Genomic DNA, 18,099 nt, shown 5'->3' on the forward strand with positions numbered 1-18,099 from the left:
CACAACCAGCGCAGCCTTGAGGAGCAATTTACTTCTGAGTCAGCAGCTTTGGGGAGGTGAAGGAAGGAACATGCCAGGCCAGAGTTCTGGACACTCAGCCCAGCCTTTAGGAGAGTGCAAATGAGGCAAGGTCTGCTTTAAGGCACAAGAGTTAAGTGGTTGCCCTTTCCAGGGGACTGGGACCTGGGTTCCTTAATTCTTTGTCCACATCCATGGTCTTGGCCAACCCTAAGCAACTTCCCCCATGCTGCCTAGAACCTCTCTGGGCCAAGCGCCGAGGGCCACAGGCAACACCAATGCTGCTGCTAAGGAGCACCCCTGTAAGGGCTCTGTGAGGCTGTGGAGGTGGCCTAAGACAGGAGTGCTAAGGAGCAAGGGTACCCAAGCCCTAGCCAACTCCGTAGCCAGGGCTTCTCTGAAACCCTACTCCTTCTCCCTAAGGTCAGATGTATGGCAGCCCCAAGGATGTAGACCCAGAAGTGGGAGAGGTGCCTCTCTGTCACTGTTAGGCTCTGGGCAGGGACCTCAAAAGCCACACAGCACCTGCTGTCCTCAAGTGCGGCTCTGTGCTTTACAGACGTCGTTTCTGGGTAGCTGTAAACCAGCAAGATAGGGCTGCTTGTTTTACAGTCGAGGAGACTGAGGTTCCCAGTCCCGTGCCAGGCTGCACCTGCAGCGGCCAAACTGGGATTTCCTCTCTCCCTCCCGCAGCCCCAGTCAGCACCCCGGGCGGAGTAGGCTCTCCTGGACTTCCCCACGGCAGGTGAGGGTCCTGGGGGCCGGCCGCCCCTCAAGAAGCGAGTAGTAGGAGGACCCAGACGCTTCCTTCTTGGCACCCCGTTAGCAGGTTTGAGGAGCCAGGCTCGTTTACGGGGTTTCCATCCCGGGCTGTCCACTCTGAAGAGGACAGCAGGTGCCCGGTGACCTCCTCACCTGCGCTCGGAAGACAGCCGTCCCCCACGCCCGGCGAGGAGGCTGGGAGCAGGCGGGAGAGCGCGGAGCGAGGGGAGTGGCTGCGGGTGCGGGCCGGGGGCGTCCGGCTTTCCAGGACAGCCTTCTCCCGGGCGGGCGGGGGGGGGGGGGGAGGGGGAGGGGAGGGGGAGGAGGAGGGGAGGGGGAGGGGAGCGGACGGGGCGGGCCCGCGGTCGCCCCAGGGCGGCGGCGCCGGGCCGGAGGGGGTGGGGAGGAGCAGCCGCCCTGTACTTCCCCTTCGCCGCTAGCTCTACAACAGCCTGATTTCCCCGAAATGATGGGGCGGCACCGACCAATAGGCGCCCTCGCGGCTCCTCGGGAGGCGGGGCCGGGCCTGGGTTGGGGGAATCCCGCTAAGTGTTTAGATTTCTCGCCGGCGCCGCTGCCCCGGCAGAGCGCGCCACTCCTTCGTCGAGGCAGGACGTGCGCCGGAGCCCGGCCGGGCCGAGCCGAGCCGAGGGAGCCGTGCCAAGCCGAGGCCAGCCGTGCCCGCGGCCCCTCGACCCGCGCGTCCTCCGCCTTCGCGCCGCTCCCTCCGGGGTCGCGCTCGCCGCGCGGACACCGCCGCCCCAGCCGAGCCGGGACCCTCGGGCGCCGCGGGTGGATCGCGGCCGCTGCGGAGGTGAGCCCGCCTTCGCCGCGGGGGGGGGCGGTGGCGTCGAACGGAGGCGCGCGGGGCTCCGGGAAGCGGGGCCGACCCCCGGCCGGGAGGGTCGCGGGCGCGCGGCGTCGCCGGGGCCCCCGCGCGGGCTCCGGAGGGCGCTGGCGGAGCGGCGAGCCGCGGGCGGGGAGGGCGGGCCGGCGGCGTGGACCGCCCACGAGCCGAGCTCGCCGAGCCTGCCGGCGCCCGGCGGGGGGCAGATCCGTGTGCGCGCAGCCCCGGGCCTCTGCGCCGCTGGGTAGACCTGCCGCGCGCATCGTTAGCGGTGCGGGAGACTCGGCGCCCCAGCTCGGCGCCCAGGCCTCAGGTTTCAGGCTGTACGTGCAGGTGTTGGGGGGGCGGGGGGGGACTTGCTGCCTGAAAGGCCGGTGGACCTGCTGAGGCTACGTATGGGAAGAGGCGCCACAGGTGTTCCTTCGGCTACTTCGCGGAGGACGGGAGCCAGACCGGGAGCGGTACCTGGTCTGGGAGCAGCATAGAACAGACCGGGGGTGGAGGGTGGAGGGTGCCGGGTAGAGTGCAGGGTGGTTGCTTGCCACCAGTGCACGGCTAGCTAGTGGTAGCGGCGGCAACTCAAGTAGGGGGATTTATGGGCATCAACCAAAAGAAGCCTGTCCCTTACCAAAGGATTTGAATTTGGGGAGGAAAGTTCTGGCATTAAAATATCTGTGTATTTTGTCTGTTTCTTCTGCACATAAATCCTGAAACTATCACTTGCATGCCTGTCTCCTCCCCAGAGTGTTTAGAGGATCGTGAGGGAAGGGGCTTAATTGTTTTGCCCATGATGCTGAAAATATTTGGAGAACAGTTTTGTTCTGGTGAAAGCCTTCTTTCCCATGATTATACTACTTGGTACCTGGTGGAGGGCAGGGGAGAGTTAACTGAATGACCTTGGGCGGCGGTGGGGGCGTGGGGGTGGGGGTTGCAGGCAGGGTAGTGCCTAAGGGGCTGCTCTACAGACTCCAAACAGGAGCGTCTGTTTTCTCTTCACAGCCAACATGCCCATCACTCGGATGCGCATGAGACCCTGGCTAGAGATGCAGATTAATTCCAACCAAATCCCAGGGCTGATCTGGATTAATAAAGTGAGTGTCACCTTCTGGGTTTTTATGCCACTATTTTAACACATGTTCTTTGAGGGGACCGAAGCTTCAGATGCAGCTCAAAAACGGAAGTGATGAGGAGGAGGCAGATGTGTTTGTTTCCCAGTGGGTCCTGCCTGCGGGCAGTATGCAAGGGCCCAGCCTTGGGCCGCTCTGCCTTCTTCCCTTCCTTGGTATGGACAGGGCACTCACCTGAGGGCACTGACAGTGTGCATCAGCAAGACTCTCCCCGCATCTGCAGAGCCAGAGTTCTGGTCTCTTTTGCGAGAGACTCCTGCAAACATACAGCATCCTACAGGGTTCCAAACAGCCAGGAGGCAGAGAAATGAGCACCTAGTGGTGAGAAGATGGCTGGAGGAGCAAGGGACCTGAGAATTAACCTTGCCCAGGCTCAAGAAACCTCATGCTGGTGCACAAACCCTGCAGACATAGTAGTAATAACAATATTCATAATGATAATGCTTACTGTCCACTCCCTATGAGCAAGTGTGATTACCGTGCTAAGTCTGTTTACTTACATTGTGTCATTTAATCCTCACAGTAGCCCTGTGAAGTAGATCCTGTTAATAGCTCCATTTTCAGATAAGGAAAACTGAGGCACTGAGAAGTAGATAATGAGATGACACAAAAAGTGATCAAGTCAAGATTTGAACCTGAGCAATCAAACTCAGAAATCCAAAGTGTTAACCACCAGTAATGAAAACAGTGAGACTTAGTCTTTATATTTGTCACTGTGATTTCTCATTTCACAGAAGAGAAACCAATGAGGGACCAGGAGGTATAGGGACAGTGCCAGTGTCACACAGGTAGTCAGCATCCAAGACTGGCCCAGGGCTCCCTCCCTGTGTAGGAGCCAGTGGTCCCAATTGTCCTAAGCATCCCCATTTAATGGATGGAGTTTTCACTTCTGCGTTGGTTCTGAAAAGCCAGAGAGCATCCCAAGGTGCTCCTTATGGGTCCCAGTACACCTGTAACAGGCAGAGGGAGAGCTTTGGTGAGCTGATACTGCCATAGCTCTTCAGAACCCAGAGCCCCTTCTGAGAGATCTAGAATGATACAGTAGTCTGTTTAAGCCATTCTCAGGATGGGTCAACTCAAGCCAGATGTCAGGGTGAAAAGGGGAAGTCAGCTTTTTCTCAGACCTGGGGGGCTGGGCAGGCTCATGCTAAAAGCCTGTGGCTTCTGAGCTGACCCAGCCTTGTATATATGTGTGTGTGCCATTCAGGAGGAGATGATTTTCCAGATTCCATGGAAGCATGCTGCCAAGCATGGCTGGGACATCAACAAGGATGCCTGTCTGTTCCGGAGCTGGGCTATTCACACAGGTGTGTGCCCTATTCTCCAGCCCTGGAGGGCCAAGGAGAAGACTAGAGGAATCACTTCTATTAACACAGAGGCTCTTCATCGGGTTCCTTGAGATTGTGTGCAAAATTTGGGGGTGAGCAGGGGGCAGATTTGTATTTCTGGGGAAAAGTTCCATCATTTCAGCAAGTTCTTAAAGGAACCTGTGAAATCAGTGTCTTAGAAAGTGTGATTTCAGGGAGTTTGTAGCTGGATTAAAGCTCCTTGGGGCAAAAGCAGTTGTGAGCCTGGATACTGAAAGACCCCAAGTCTTTGATTTTCTTGATGTTTACCAAGGTCCTGGCCCAAGGCCCATCTGGTTGGCAGCCTCTTTTTATCCTTGAGGTATGGAGCTCTTGGTCCATCTCAGATCAGACAGCACACCTATCAGTAACTGTTCTTTGATGCCTATTCTTTGTCCACTGCTGTGTTTGGAAACATCAGATAAACCCTAGTCTTTATTTAATCTCTGGCTGCTAACAGCCCAAGCAGGGAGACTGGTTCTGGTCCAGCACCAGTACAGCCCGTGAAGACATACAGGCCCTCTAGTGCTTCTGGCTGGGCCCTTCAGAAAGGTCTGCTGGATGTGTTTGAGTCAAGCATGGGCATTTGAGAAGCCCCAGGGCTTGTAGAGGGTCACCCAGGAATACCCTCTGTTTGGCTAGTGTGGATCTCTGGCAGCATGAGAGCCTAGGGGTACTCTTTCCTTCCTCCTCCCAGGCCAGACGGCAGCTAAGGATTCCCACCTCTGGTCCTTATAGTCCTCTTCACTCTTCTGCCGACTAGGTCGATACAAAGCCGGGGAAAAGGAGCCAGATCCTAAGACATGGAAGGCCAACTTTCGCTGTGCCATGAACTCCCTGCCAGATATTGAGGAAGTGAAGGACCAGAGCAGGAACAAAGGCAGCTCAGCTGTGCGGGTGTACCGGATGCTCCCACCCCTCACCAAGAACCAGAGAAAAGGTATCCAAGGGCTCTGGATCCTTGGGAAGCTCGAAGGGAGGGAAGAAGAAGGGCAGCTGGGGCTGGTGTGCCTGTACCAAGACTGATGGCCCATCTGCTTTGTAGAGAGAAAGTCCAAGTCCAGCCGAGATGCTAAGAGCAAGGCCAAGAGGAAGGTGAGTGTGGCCCTGAGCTACTAGTCTTTGGTCCCCTGGGAGTCAGGGTGGGCAGTGGGAGAAGTGCCACGGCAAGCCTGGGCCTAAGCTCCTTTCTCTTGTTGCAGTCATGTGGTGACTCCAGTCCTGACACCTTCTCTGATGGACTCAGCACCTCCACCCTGCCCGATGACCACAGCAGCTACACAGCTCACGGCTACATGGGGCAGGATTTGGAGGTTGAGCGGGACCTTACTCCAGGTGAGGTAGGCCAGGTCTGGCAGGAGGCCACACAAGGTCACAATGAGATGGCTCCTTCTTTGGGGTCCAGGAGGCAGCGTGCTTGAGGAGGGGGTGGCAGGTTGGAGCAGGCCGCGGGGTCAGGGATGCTGCATGTCTTGCAAACCCAGAAAGCAGCCAGTTCTGACCTGTGGTTTCTGCTATCCCTCAGCATTGTCACCGTGTGCCGTTACCAGTACTCTCCCTGACTGGCACGTCCCAGAGATAGTGCCGGACAGCACCAGTGACCTCTACAGCTTCCAGGTGTCACCTATGCCCTCCACTTCTGAAGGTTTGTGCCCTTTGCGGCCCACATGCCTGCCTGTTTGGGTCCTGGGGAGGGTTTCCTGAGGGAGAGAAGATGCTCAGAACTCTACCTAGCACTGACCGAGATGACTGTGCTGTGCTGGAGAAAAGAGGGAAGGGGGCCCAGGGGCTGTATTTGGGTCTGAGGTTGCTCAGTTCCCTGGCTCCTCTGCAGCCCAGTCTCTGTGGGTGAGGAAGGAAGCAAGGGGGTGGGAAGAGGTGTGGCTTCAGGGTGCAGGAGGCTGAGTCACAAGGACAGTGTCCTGTTCTGGAATGTCCATAGCAGGTACATGTCTGCTGGGAGGTATGTGTGTGTGTGTGTGTGTGTGTGTGTGTGTGTGCACGCGCGCGCACGTGCGTGGTAGGGCAGGGCACTATGGTGGAACTGCAGGGGCAAGCCTGGTTGACTACCAGCCAACCTCTCTGCTCTTCCCCATCCACAGCCACAACAGATGAGGACGAAGAAGGGAAATTAACTGAGGACATCATGAAGGTAAAGCCCATTCCTCCCTGAGCGCTCTTGTGAAGTGGCTGCTTCTTAGGAGAGAGAAAACCACTTAGAGCTCAACACATTGGAGGGTGGAGGCAGCTGCTACTGTGACCTGGCTGCTTGTATTATCCTATAAGTGCCACATCCACTGTGCCCTCCTTGGCTGGTGGGAAAGACACTGGGGAAGTGAGGACAGTGGGGAGGCCTGGTTTCTGACAGGCTGTCCTGGAGGCAGCCCTAGGGCCTGGAACCACTCTGAGTCAGCCAGCACCAGTGCCTGGTCCCTGGCCTGCGTCCTCTGCCCCAACAGGCCCCAGGCCTGCTGCCCTGTTAGTTAGGGAAGTGCACATCAGGTTTTAATAATCAGCCTTTGGGATCTGGGATCTGATGAGGGATTTTTTCCTTTTCTTTCTTTCTTTTCTTTTTCTCCTTAAAGCAAATTATTCTCTGGGGGTGTGTTGTTTTTTTGTTTGTTTGTTTTTTTGGTTTTTTGGTTTTTTTGTCCTGCTTCAATCTTAAAAGCGAATATAAAACAGTTGTTGCAGTAGTTGTACCCAGGCTGTGTTTCATCAGCATAGAAAACTTGAGACGTAGGCATAGCTCCCTATCTCTAGCTTTTCTTTTCTTTTCTTGACTTGTGATGCTGTTACTTTATGCCACATTCCTGGTTGGTATGTCCTCACTCGACTGAGGGGGAAAGTCTTAGGAGATTCTGTGCCAGAGGGGAGATGTAGGAGCATGAGTCCAGGGCAGACCCACAATTCGCAGGCCCCTGTCCTAACCACAGTCCACATTTCCATCCATCTGAGAACATGCAAATGGCCAAGGGTACGATGCTGATAGGGAGGATTTGGCTCACCGAGGGCAAGACCAGAGGATGAATCTGCCCTGGAAGTAACCTGATGGTTCCTTATTCCTCTGTCACCAGCTCTTGGAGCAGACGGGGTGGCAGCCGACAAACGTGGATGGCAAGGGGTACCTGCTAAATGAACCTGGGACTCAGCCCCCCTCTCTCTATGGAGACTTCAGCTGCAAGGACGAACCAGAAGTTGACAGCCCTGGGGGTAAGAAGTCCCTGTAGCTGGAAGGTTTCTCCGAGAAGCGAGAAACTGGCAGGGGGTGGGTAGGAAAGGGCTGGGGGACTGGGCTAGGGAGCAGGAGAGGCAAAGCATCTTTCTTCAACTCTTCTTGGTACAGACAGCTTACAAACTGGCTGCTGCTCCCACGTACTCAGGTTTGCCTGAAGATGGGGGCAGGGTGCTTACTGCCATGTGGGGACAGTAGAGGCGGCTGTGTCTGTGGCCTACAGGGATAGGGCTGAGGGGCAGGAGGGGAACACACCTGTCTTTACCCTCCATCCTCATACAACCTTCTTCACATCTTCTAGGGTATGTTGGGCTGATCTCTTCAGATCTGAAGAACATGGACACCAGCTGGCTGGACAGCCTGTTGACTCCAGTCAGGCTGCCCTCCATCCAGGCCATTCCTTGTGCACCATAGCTGGGCCCTGGCCCCTTTGACTCCCCTAGGTGTTGAGCAGGACCTGGCATCATGGTTGCCATGATGCAAAGAAACAGGATTCCTGTGGGCTCCTTGACATGGCAGAGAATGACTCCATTGCTGAGCAGGGATGGAACCTCCCTCCTTAGGACAGTGACCCTTTAGGTTCTGTTAGGCCAGGGTCTGGGCTCATCTTGCGGGGTAAAGCTGGCCCTGCCTCCTGGGAAGATGGGATTGTGAGATTGATGTGTCAGATGGAAATCTCAGAGAGGAGTCAGCCTCCAGCTTTCCCCCTCAGCCCGACTGCCTTGAAAGGGTCTCGCTGTTGCTGAGGTGGCCCAAGGGAACAGACCAGTGACCTCAGAGAAGCACAGCACCAACCCCAGGGCTGGCTCTGCACTAAGAGACAATTGCACTAAGGGAATCCTGTTCCCAGAGACCCTCCCCCCTTCCCAGCTGAGCCCTAGGGACTGTTCCAAAGCCAGTGAAATGTGAAGGAAACGGGGCCCTGCAGGACAGTGCTCCCTCAGCTTTAGAGGAGCTCCGCCCTGCTTGGGCTCAGGGGCTTGGGAAAGAACATGGCACTTTTTCTTGTGGACCTTGCCACTTTTCTGATCAGAGGTGTACACTAACGTCTCCCCCAAGCTCTCAGCCTTTACATTTATTTATGTTGTGCCTTGCCCTGCGCCCACCTGCCCCCTCAGGCAGGCCCTGGCAGCCCTCAGCAGGCCCTGGGAGGGAAGTGGGAGCGTCTTGGTGTGATTTTTAAAATTGGAAACGCCATCTAACCACTAAGTCTTGTGTGACCACATATGTACATGTGTGTAAATATGTACATTTATCTTTTTATAAAAAGTTAATTGTTTATAAAGGGTGTGGCCTTTTATTTAGAGATAAACTGCAAGTGGTTTTATTTCTTACAGAGACATTTTATTTTGATGGAGTCATTCTTGGCATCCTGCCTGAACTTGACTGGGGGGTGAGCAGTGACATGCATCTATTGCAGAAGCCTTCCAGTTATGTTCATAGAGAAGATGACAGGAAAAAGGGACAATCACAGTACAGGGACATGCTCATATAAATATAGTCACTTGCCCTTAGATTTATAGCCAGGCTGTGAGTTGAACTGGGGCTCCAAGGTCGGGACAGTGTTAGGTTTTTCAGTTCTGAGTAATGTGTCCCATAAACTATATGTCCTGCTAAACTCAAATCCAAGGGTATTCAGATGCTACTTCAAAAAGTTAACAATTAAAAACAAAACAAAACAAAAAGTTAATAATTAGTACTGCATGGTCATGGACAGTTACAACAGACACCAGCCCAAAACAGGTTCCTGAGGCCTGTTGTGGTGGGCATTCCTTGTCCGGTTTCTGCAGTGATGAAAGTATCCTCTCCCTCTGTACTGTCCACTGTAGTAGGCAGTGGCGAAGTCACATGTACCAACTGAGCACTGGAAATGTGGCCAGTGTGATGGAGAAACTGAATTTTAGTATATGTGCTGCTGAAGTGAGCACAAGAAGCTGAATTTTTAGTTAAAATGTAAATAGCCACATGTGGTCAATGGCTACCATACTGGACAGTACAGATAGATACTGGGTTGGGGACAGATCTGAGAGGCAGAGCCTGGGGTTGTTGGAGAACACTAGGGATGGACACCTGCCAATTCAAGAGTATTTTACCATTCTGGTGGCCAGCAATAATATATTGGTGCTAAATACAAGCCCTGTAGTGTACCATGCACAAATGGGCTAAGAAAACCTTGGATGACCTCACAACAAGCAGGTTTCCTTCTCCCATGTCTCTTCAGGGTTCTGGCTGAACTTAAGCACACAAAATCTTTGTGAAGCAGTATATTTGATCAGAAGAGTTTCTGAAAACCACAGGCTGGGAACCACTGCCATATGGCAATGCCCCCTTCAGATAAGGCCCAAGTCAAAGGAATGTCTAAGGGCGAGAGTTCTGGATATGGGCCTTTCTCATGTCTCCCCCACCCCCATCCCCAGCCTCTGGCCCTGAGGCATAAACAGTACCCAGTAGTAGGCAGGCTGGCCAAGAGAAATCAGCTGATACAACTCGCATCATCTAGGGAGTGAGGTCATGGCAGTAAGGAGGTTCCTCAGAGAAACCAAGCCCTGTGGATGCTTATCTATAGTGCAGTCCCAGAAACTGGACTTAGATCCTGTCCCTTGGCCCAGCCCTCTGGAAGGAATATGGGCCCCTGTGGGGAAGGCAAGGCTGAGTGAGAAAATGATGAAAAAAACCTAGAAAATGAGCAAGGATCAGTCTGACGTTCTGTCAAACTCAAAGTATTTTTGCCTGATATTGGACATGCTCTTTGAATAGCAGGTGGCTTCCTGCCAGGTGGGCCTTTTGCTTGTGGATGCCTGGAGGGACCCCAATATCAAGCTCTTCCCAGTAGAAGATCCACCTGGATTTTTCACCTGGGAGTAGAGGGATGGATGAGATGACCTTTCCCACCTCCAAGGCCCAGCCCTTACTGACAAGTATTGGATTAAGTTCTAGCCTTGTGTGGCTTCTAACTGGAGACTTGGCAAACTCTTGAAGGGGGTGACTTCTCTAGCTAAGGATGTTGGGGGTGATGTGAAACCAGGTACAGTGGGCTAAGGAGGGATTGGAGGGAAGGGATGCAACCCAGAGCAAATGGCAGTGACTGCTTCTGACCTTTCTGCTCTCCTCTGGTCCTTCAACCTAATCCCTGACAGAGAGTAGGCAAGCGGGTATGCTGAAGTCCCAGGTAGCTATGGCAATCTTGCAAGGTCTGATATGTGATGTTAGTTTATCACTTAAAAGTTATTAAAATAAAAAAAAAAGTTATTAAAATGGGAGAGGAATTCCATCCATTAGCTTCCAATCTCCAAAGCCAAGGTAGAGTCCTGACTTCTAGCTCTTCTTATCCCAGGAGTCCTAAACAGTTGGGACTAACTCGAAATATCCCAAACTCTAACTACTCCCCATCACAAGGGAGCTGGGTTCTGGGGACTGGGCCTCAAGAAGCAGTGTGGGATAGAGCCAGACCTTCCAAGCTGTCTTATCACACCCTGCCATGGACCTCGGCTCAGGCCTGACAGGGGAGACAGTAACTGTGATAGCAGCTGACTCTAACTCATTAGCCAGTTGGTGCCCAAATGGAGCAACACCAGTATAACTGGACCCAAATTTGAGCATAATATTTTAAGGTGATTCTCAGGGTCTGTCATTGCTTTTGTGGCTCATTCTCCAGAGTTTGAGTCTAAGCACTAGTGGTGGAAACTCGGCTAATCAAGCTAGGAGGTTAATGAAAGAACTGTTTTGTTGGGGTCGTGGTAACATTGTCATTAAGGACTACTTTCTGTTGGGGTAAACTGGCAAATTGGGGCTTGGTCATACCAGCTAGAACTCTGGCTAAATCTATGGACATTCAGGGGGCATTTCTGGTTAGTTATAGGTTTCACTGCCTTACTCCAAAGACACCACTTTAATTGGGCTGATTTATTCATTTAGCTCACTCGACAACAGGAAGAAAAAGAGAGGCTAATATGTTAGCTGCCCATAGAGAGGGTCATGGTCGCAGAAAATCTTCAGAGAAGACAAATGCAAACCATCCCTTCTTCATAAATCAGTCTTCAACATCTGTCAGTGGGCTGTGTGCAAGATAAGAGCCTCCCCAGATTTCTGGAAGTCTAAGACAGGAAAAAGTCCTGCGCCTGGCTGGAGGTAGAGTCCTTTCTTCTGGGAGTGAATCCCACTGGTTGGTGATATTGAGTCATGGCCAGGCTGCCACTCTCTGGGACCATTTGGACTTCTTTCACACTCTTTGTACAGATTCTAAAGTTGTTACATTAGCAGGGTACACATTTCCTCAGCAGCCCTGTGGAAGCACCTAGGGAGGCTTTGTGTCCGCCAGATGCAATGCTCTTGCTTAACTTGGGCAGGATTAACCCTCCGTGATAAGGATGCATGAAATTCACTAGACCTCTGCACTAACCTTTCCCCACTTATGACAGTGGTCACAAGGGCAGGAGAATGGCAGGGGGCTGGTGCACTCTCTTTTTCAGGATTAAACTTACTGGGCAGAGTGACATGTGTCTTTGTCAGCCAGGCTTCCCTTGTGAGGCCAAGTCTCAGGCAATACAAGGGCATAGTTGGCTGGCCATGTGGTTTTCCTAGCTCCAGGCAGCTCCCAAGATACTAATTTCTGCTGATTTTCTGGTGGTAGGGAATTGCAGAAGCAGCTCCTACTTCTGTAAGTTCAGTGGGGAGGCAGGCCTAGGGAGTCTATGCTAAGTTTAATTTTAGTTGGGGAGATACTAGGGGTAATGAGACAAGGATATAGGGATTGAGTGTTAAGAGGAGAGGCAGACATCCAACCCACCATCCCTCCTCTATTTCCACAAGCTCAGAAATGGGAGGAACTGGGAAGGACCTTCAAGTCTGGCCAGGAAATGACAACAAAAGTCCTGGGTGCTCACCCCACAGCAGGTGCTATGCCAAACTCCCACTTGCACTGTCATACTGGTGCCCCACCACAGCACCTTGTTTGCAGACCAGGTGACGAAAGCTCAGTTGGTATAGGGCGCTTGCCCTGGATGACTCAGCTAAAAAGCATGGAGCCTGGATTCCAGCTCACACCTGTCTATGCCCAGAACCCAGATGAGTTCCACCATATTAGGCTGTTGGCAGAGAAGGAAACTGAGGCCTGGGAAGGATGTTTGGGAGAGCTTGCCTGGGACAGGGCACTAGCACTTCAAGCCAAGAGAGCATCTGGGGACACAGAGGGAAGGCAACAAGAGTTGCATCCACTCTGGATACTGTGGGACTCCGGCCCTGTTCTCCCTCTTCCTAGGCAACATGGCGCTGCTGCTACAGGCCCCTGGGCCCCAGGAGGTGGGGGTTAGCTTGGTCCTCAAGGGAGGGATGCCTTACCTATGCCCTGGAAGCCACCTGCATTTTCAAGGGGTGGGGCTCCAAGGAGGGTAGGACACAAACAGGGCTGTAACTTGGCCTCAGGGCAGGGGCGGGTTGGCCACCGCAGCATGTTTGTGAACCTGCTTCCAACTGCAGGGGACTCTGGCCTGCTATGCCTTATCTCAGCTCTAGGGATCAAAGAGGAATTTTCAGCTGCGCTTCTGTCTGAGTAAGGCAATGAGAACTCTCCTGTTCTGCTCTAAACCAGACCCTTTGTTAGGTCCTGGGGTACTCAGAAATCTGAACTCTGGGTGAATGTATAAGTACCAGGACTACTCACAGGTGCATCCTACTTCCAGCCATGAGAGTAGAGTCTCATAGTCCTGGAACTATGGCTGTCTGGAATCTAACCTGGCTTTTTGGTCTCTGAGCAAATACAGTACCCCTGGCATCTGGCTGGTTGCTATCCTATACCAGGGGAGTTCTCAGACTCCCTGGCAAGCTTCCTTCAGGAAAAGCTCTCCCTTGCCCTCCAGACCCCAGCCTAGATAATGGGGTCCTTACTTCCATTTCTGGACAATTGCCTTGGATTGGTCTGGGTTTCCTTCTCAGTTTCTGCCCTCTCCTTTTCCCTAAAAGCCATGTGGATATGGGAGTGTCTAGTCAGATACCATTCTCACTCGTACTATCAATTAATCCTGAATCTGCCCAGAATTACAGAAGGTGCAGTGAGTTCTTCCAGAGCAATTAAAAATAATCAGCCACATCTTTGCTAAGAGCGGTGAAGGGATATGTCTGGGAACTTAGTTCAGGAGCAAAGTAAGTGGCCAAGGCCAAAGGAGTCCCAGGGTGCAGGTGGTGGGAATTTGTGCTAGGCTTTTCTGAGAAAGCTGACTCTATGGGATGAGGGATTTATATGGATACACAGTTGGTGTCTGGGGACCAGGCATGGATACGGAGGTAGTCATTAGGCCAGAATAGCTATCACTTTCCTAAAACTAAGAACAAGTCAAGAAGTCATGTCACTTTAGCCATACCAGGGTAATGGTGGGCTTCAGTCCTTGCTTGTGGGAGGTGAAGTGTAACTGCCTCTGCTGAGGATCCAGAGCTTCTTTCCAAATGCTCCTTCTGGACTTTCAAGGGTGGGGAGAAGAGCTAGATATCAGGATGCCAAGAGCCAGGGTGAGGGCTGTGCTCCTAGGTAGGGAGCCTGACATTCTTAGATAGGGCGTGGGGACAGGACAGAGAGGAGGGCCTGAAGGGGTGTCCAACTTTCCAAGGCACCCTTCTGTCATGAACTGGCCAGCAGCCAGAGTACTTGGCTCAGGAGACCATCTGCCCCTATTGGGGATCACTCACTAGAACCCCATTTTTGGTCTCTGGCCAAAATAAGACATGTACAGGGTGCCCAGGGGCCCTCTTTTAGCTGATGGCCCAGAAAAGCACAGCCTCACCATCCAATGCCTGTCCCCTTCCTGTCTGCCACTCCCCTTGTGGTCTGTGGGGGCCCAATCTCTCCAGACTGGAAGCTCCCCAGGAGCTCTGTATTCTCACAGTGCTTAGGCAGGACTGGCACTTGAGAGCATTTCCTGTAAAACCCCAAGTCAGCATCTGCTTACCTGTTCTGTCCAGTGCCCACCTGACTTCTCTGAGTCCTCCCGCCCTCTGGGGACAAGCGAAGCTGGACTCTGGAGTGCAGGGGACAGACTGAGAGGCAGGAGGACAAAGTAGTAACTAGCTCTACCACTGCAGAAGACCCTCAGACCATGACCAACCAGGAGCCAGAGCAGGGGCTGCTATGTCCCACTCCATGTAGTATATCCCGTCCACGTCCCTCAGCAGGACTGCTGGAGGAGACATGAAGGCAGAGTCATTAATTACTTTCTTTTATTAAAAATGTACACTAGTAAAAAGTTTAATTGTACAGAATAAGAAATACAGATGAGTATTAAGAGACACATTAATTAAAGCTACCTGCAATACATCACCCAGGTAATCAGGATATTACAGTTTTTAGAGATTCGGGCAAACATGATTTCTCACTCCCCCATGCAGGTATCTAGAAGCTCCATCCCATGCAGACACAGGCATTGTGTCCATGTGTGACACGTCTGCTGGCAATGCTGCAAGCAGGAGTCTATATTCCCCTACACCAGCCTGGGGCCCCTCCTCCACCCACAGGTCTCTCCACGCCCACATATTGTGCAGAACTTGGCATCTAAGAGTCCAAAGAGCTGGCTGTCCAGGCTGCAGAGGTAATCTAGGGTAGATTAGGAGGTACAAAGGGCCTTGGATGTAGGGTAACCAACTGTCCCAGTTTGCTCTGGACCGAGGTGAGGGATTTTCAGTGCTACCACTGAGAAAGCCCTGGGTAAACTGGGGCAAGGTGATCACTGTACTTGGAGAGCCAAAGGCTTTGTCCAGCCCCTCTCTCCTTGCCCTGCCCACAGGCCATCCTGCTGGGTCTCAGAAGCTCCGGGTGCTCACCAAGCAGCTCTGGGACAGAGGTTCTCTCTGGTGGGCCCCAAAGTGTTCCAGCCTAAGGCCCAGGGATGGAGAGGGGAAGGGGAATGATGATAGGCATCATCATCTGAGAGAGGATGGCCAGATGAACTCTGGCTGTCCAGAGTGGCCCAGGATGCAGCCGTAGAGGGGCTCTGATACTCGGCCAGCTACTCCTCCAGCCTTAGACCTCAGGATCTGAGTCCTCACAGGACAGGCTCTGGCCCTAGTTCTTGGAAAGTGCAGTATCTCTGGGTGGGAAGTGCTCACCCCCCCGCCCCCGGAGCTTTCCATAGCCCTGGTGCACCCAGCCTCATATCCTCCTCCTCTGTGTCCAAACCTGCTGGTGCTTCCTGCTCAGCTTCTCTCTACCTAAGGCTGGGAATTGGGGAGGAGAGAAGAGGAGTCCAGGACAGGTTGAGCTGAGTGAGAAGCAGGCAGGTGGCAGAAAGGACCTCTCTGACACAGGTGGGAACATCCTGATTGTGATCTGGCCTGTCTGTGCCTGAAGGTGAGGCCCTTGGAGAACCCAGAGGAGTGCCAGCATGATGGTCCACAGGGGAATAAAGATGTCCACATCCTAATGCATGTAATCTGTGAATATGTTATCTTAATGGCAACAGGGAATTGAAGGTTGCAGATAGAAATAAGGTTGCTAATCAGCTATGTAAAATAAAGAGATTATCGTGGATTATCTGGATGGATCCAGTGTAGTCACTTGAGTGTCCTTAAGTGGGGAAGAAGGAGGGAGGAGAGACAGAACCAGGGATGTGGCATTATGTGAAAGAGTGGACCAGCCACTGCTGGCTTTGAAGATGGAGAAAGGGGCCACAAGCCAAGGAATGCAGGTGGCTTCTGACGGGTGATAAGAAAGGACTAGGAAACAGATTCTCTTACTAGAGCCTCTGGAAAGGAATGGAGCCCTGCTGACACTGTGAGTTTAGGCCAGGGAGACCGATTTTGGACTTCTGACCCACAGAACTGTAATCTGTGTTGTTTTAAGCCACTTAGTTTATGGTACTTTGTGACAGCAGCAATAAGGGAAACCAGCTGAGGGATGCAGCTGCCCCAAGTCCCTTGGTTAGAGTCTGTCTCACAGAGCCCCAGAGTCTCTCTTGTGGCAGACCCTATTCTGTTCCGGGAGTCACTGAGACTCTAGTGTGCTGGGCAGAGAGTGGGCCTCCATGGCCTAGGTGGGTCAGGAAGGATGCCTGAAAAATAGTGGCTCTGCTGGACATGTCTACAGGTAACAGCTTCCTCCTTGAACCCACCCCCTTAATCTCCAGTGGTGCTGGCTCTGAGCTGTCCTAGAGGAGGTGCTCAGAGGTCAGGCCACCCAGCACCTGAGCCTCCAGGGCTTGGCTTAAGATTCCCAGGGTGGGCTTCTGTCCTTTTCCACACACGCATTATACTTACAGCACTCTCAATCTCTGGTTTCATAAGGGGATCCGATTTAACTAAAAAAAAGCTAGGACTAGGGGGAAAAAAGTTTTGAGGAAAAATCCCTAAATTGGATGTCAGCCAGATCTGCATGAAGTCCTGGCTCTGCCACTTACTAGCTGTGTTGCCTCAAATGAGACCTCCTGTAGCCTCAGTTTCTTCATCTATACAATGGGTATAACAGCTTTTGTCTTACTGCCTCACAGGGGGAGGTAGCACAAGAGAAAACATGCTGCACCAACTGAGATGCTGTTTTTATTAATAAACAATAGCGATCACAACCACACATGTGCCTTTAGAGGGAGTGGATGATCACACATCCTGTGTTGAGGAAGGAAGGGTGAGGGCACATTCATCAACTCCTTTTTGCCCCAGGCAGGAGGCTGCACGGCCTGGCCAGGAGAGGAGAAATGCTTTTCTCTCTCTGAGCCCCTCCCTCGGAGCTCCCACCAGACATGAGGCAGAGCCACTCTGCAGCCAGCACAGTGTCCTCCCAACCACCACAGATGGGAACTTTTGTCCTTTTCCTTTTTTCTTAAGGAAAAAAATTTTCTAGAGTTTCTTTTATATTGAAAACAGCCCTCCTTCTCATAAAAACACATTTTTTATAGGAAAAAAAAACAGAACATGAAATTATACACAATATAATTCTAATCTAATGCATATATAATGTATAATTTTATGTGAAATACCTACTGGAAGAAATGCTTCAGAACACTAATGGTGATAACATTTGGGTGGTGGGATTATAAGTGATTATATTTATTTTTTATGTTTCCATAACTTAAAAATGCTCTACAATGACCTATAATTACTTATACAGTCAGAAAAAACTTACATATAGTTATGTGTCAAAAATGCCAGGGACCTCCTTTTATGGGGCCACAAACTGGGGTTGAACTGGATTCCGCACAGGTAGAAGTCCTGGCCCAGATAGTTGCTTGGAGACTCATGCCTTCCCCTGCCTAGCCCCCTGCAGACCTGGTGAGACAAGAGGCTGGACAAGATGCTCTTGAGGGTCCTTTGCAGCCCAATAATGAAAAGACTTCACCTTGCTCTCATCCATCCCTGCTCCCTGCCCAGCTTCTGGGGCTCCTCTGTGCCTAGAGAATTCCCTACTCAGGCCATTCCTTACTCAGACTTGCCCTGGGAGTCCCTGCCTCCTGGCATTTGCCTGCATCACAGGCTGCACTTCTCAGAGCCCTGCCCTTCCTTGAAGAACAAAGCCTGGCAGCCCCTGTGCAGCCTGCTGGCCTGCAGTGACCCTGCTTCCCTCTAATTCGTGCATAACAATAGCTGCCATTTGATGACTGTTAATTTTAGACCTCTTTGCAAAAGTGCTCTCATTTAATCCCAGGCCACCAGCTACTGCAGAGACTAAAATATGAACAGCACCCCCTGGGGTTGTGCGGTGTGGGGACCCTATCTGATTCTCTCTTGCCTCTGAGGGATGTATTGTGATCTCAACTTTCAATAACTGAAGCTCAGAGAGCCCAAGTGAAC

At 52.4% G+C, this 18,099-nt stretch overlaps 2 protein-coding genes across 4 annotated transcripts in view; one reads left to right on the forward strand and one right to left on the reverse strand.

The window, feature by feature from the left end:
- RAD50 (RAD50 double strand break repair protein) overlaps window positions 1–18,099 on the reverse strand; it is a 227,824-nt gene that overhangs the window by 145,226 nt on the left and 64,499 nt on the right. The gene's annotated exons all lie outside the window — the stretch shown is intronic.
- On the forward strand, window positions 1,357–8,620 carry IRF1 (interferon regulatory factor 1). Its single transcript, XM_072731780.1, has 10 exons — window positions 1,357–1,594; window positions 2,627–2,718; window positions 3,962–4,061; window positions 4,864–5,040; window positions 5,146–5,195; window positions 5,303–5,435; window positions 5,626–5,745; window positions 6,203–6,252; window positions 7,178–7,313; window positions 7,637–8,620. Exons 2-10 carry the CDS (start codon window positions 2,632–2,634, stop codon window positions 7,747–7,749), a joined length of 966 nt encoding a protein of 321 aa, XP_072587881.1. The 5' UTR covers window positions 1,357–1,594; window positions 2,627–2,631; the 3' UTR covers window positions 7,750–8,620.

This window comes from Vulpes vulpes, chromosome 12 (assembly GCF_048418805.1).
Source record: "Vulpes vulpes isolate BD-2025 chromosome 12, VulVul3, whole genome shotgun sequence".
Taxonomy (NCBI): domain Eukaryota; kingdom Metazoa; phylum Chordata; class Mammalia; order Carnivora; family Canidae; genus Vulpes; species Vulpes vulpes.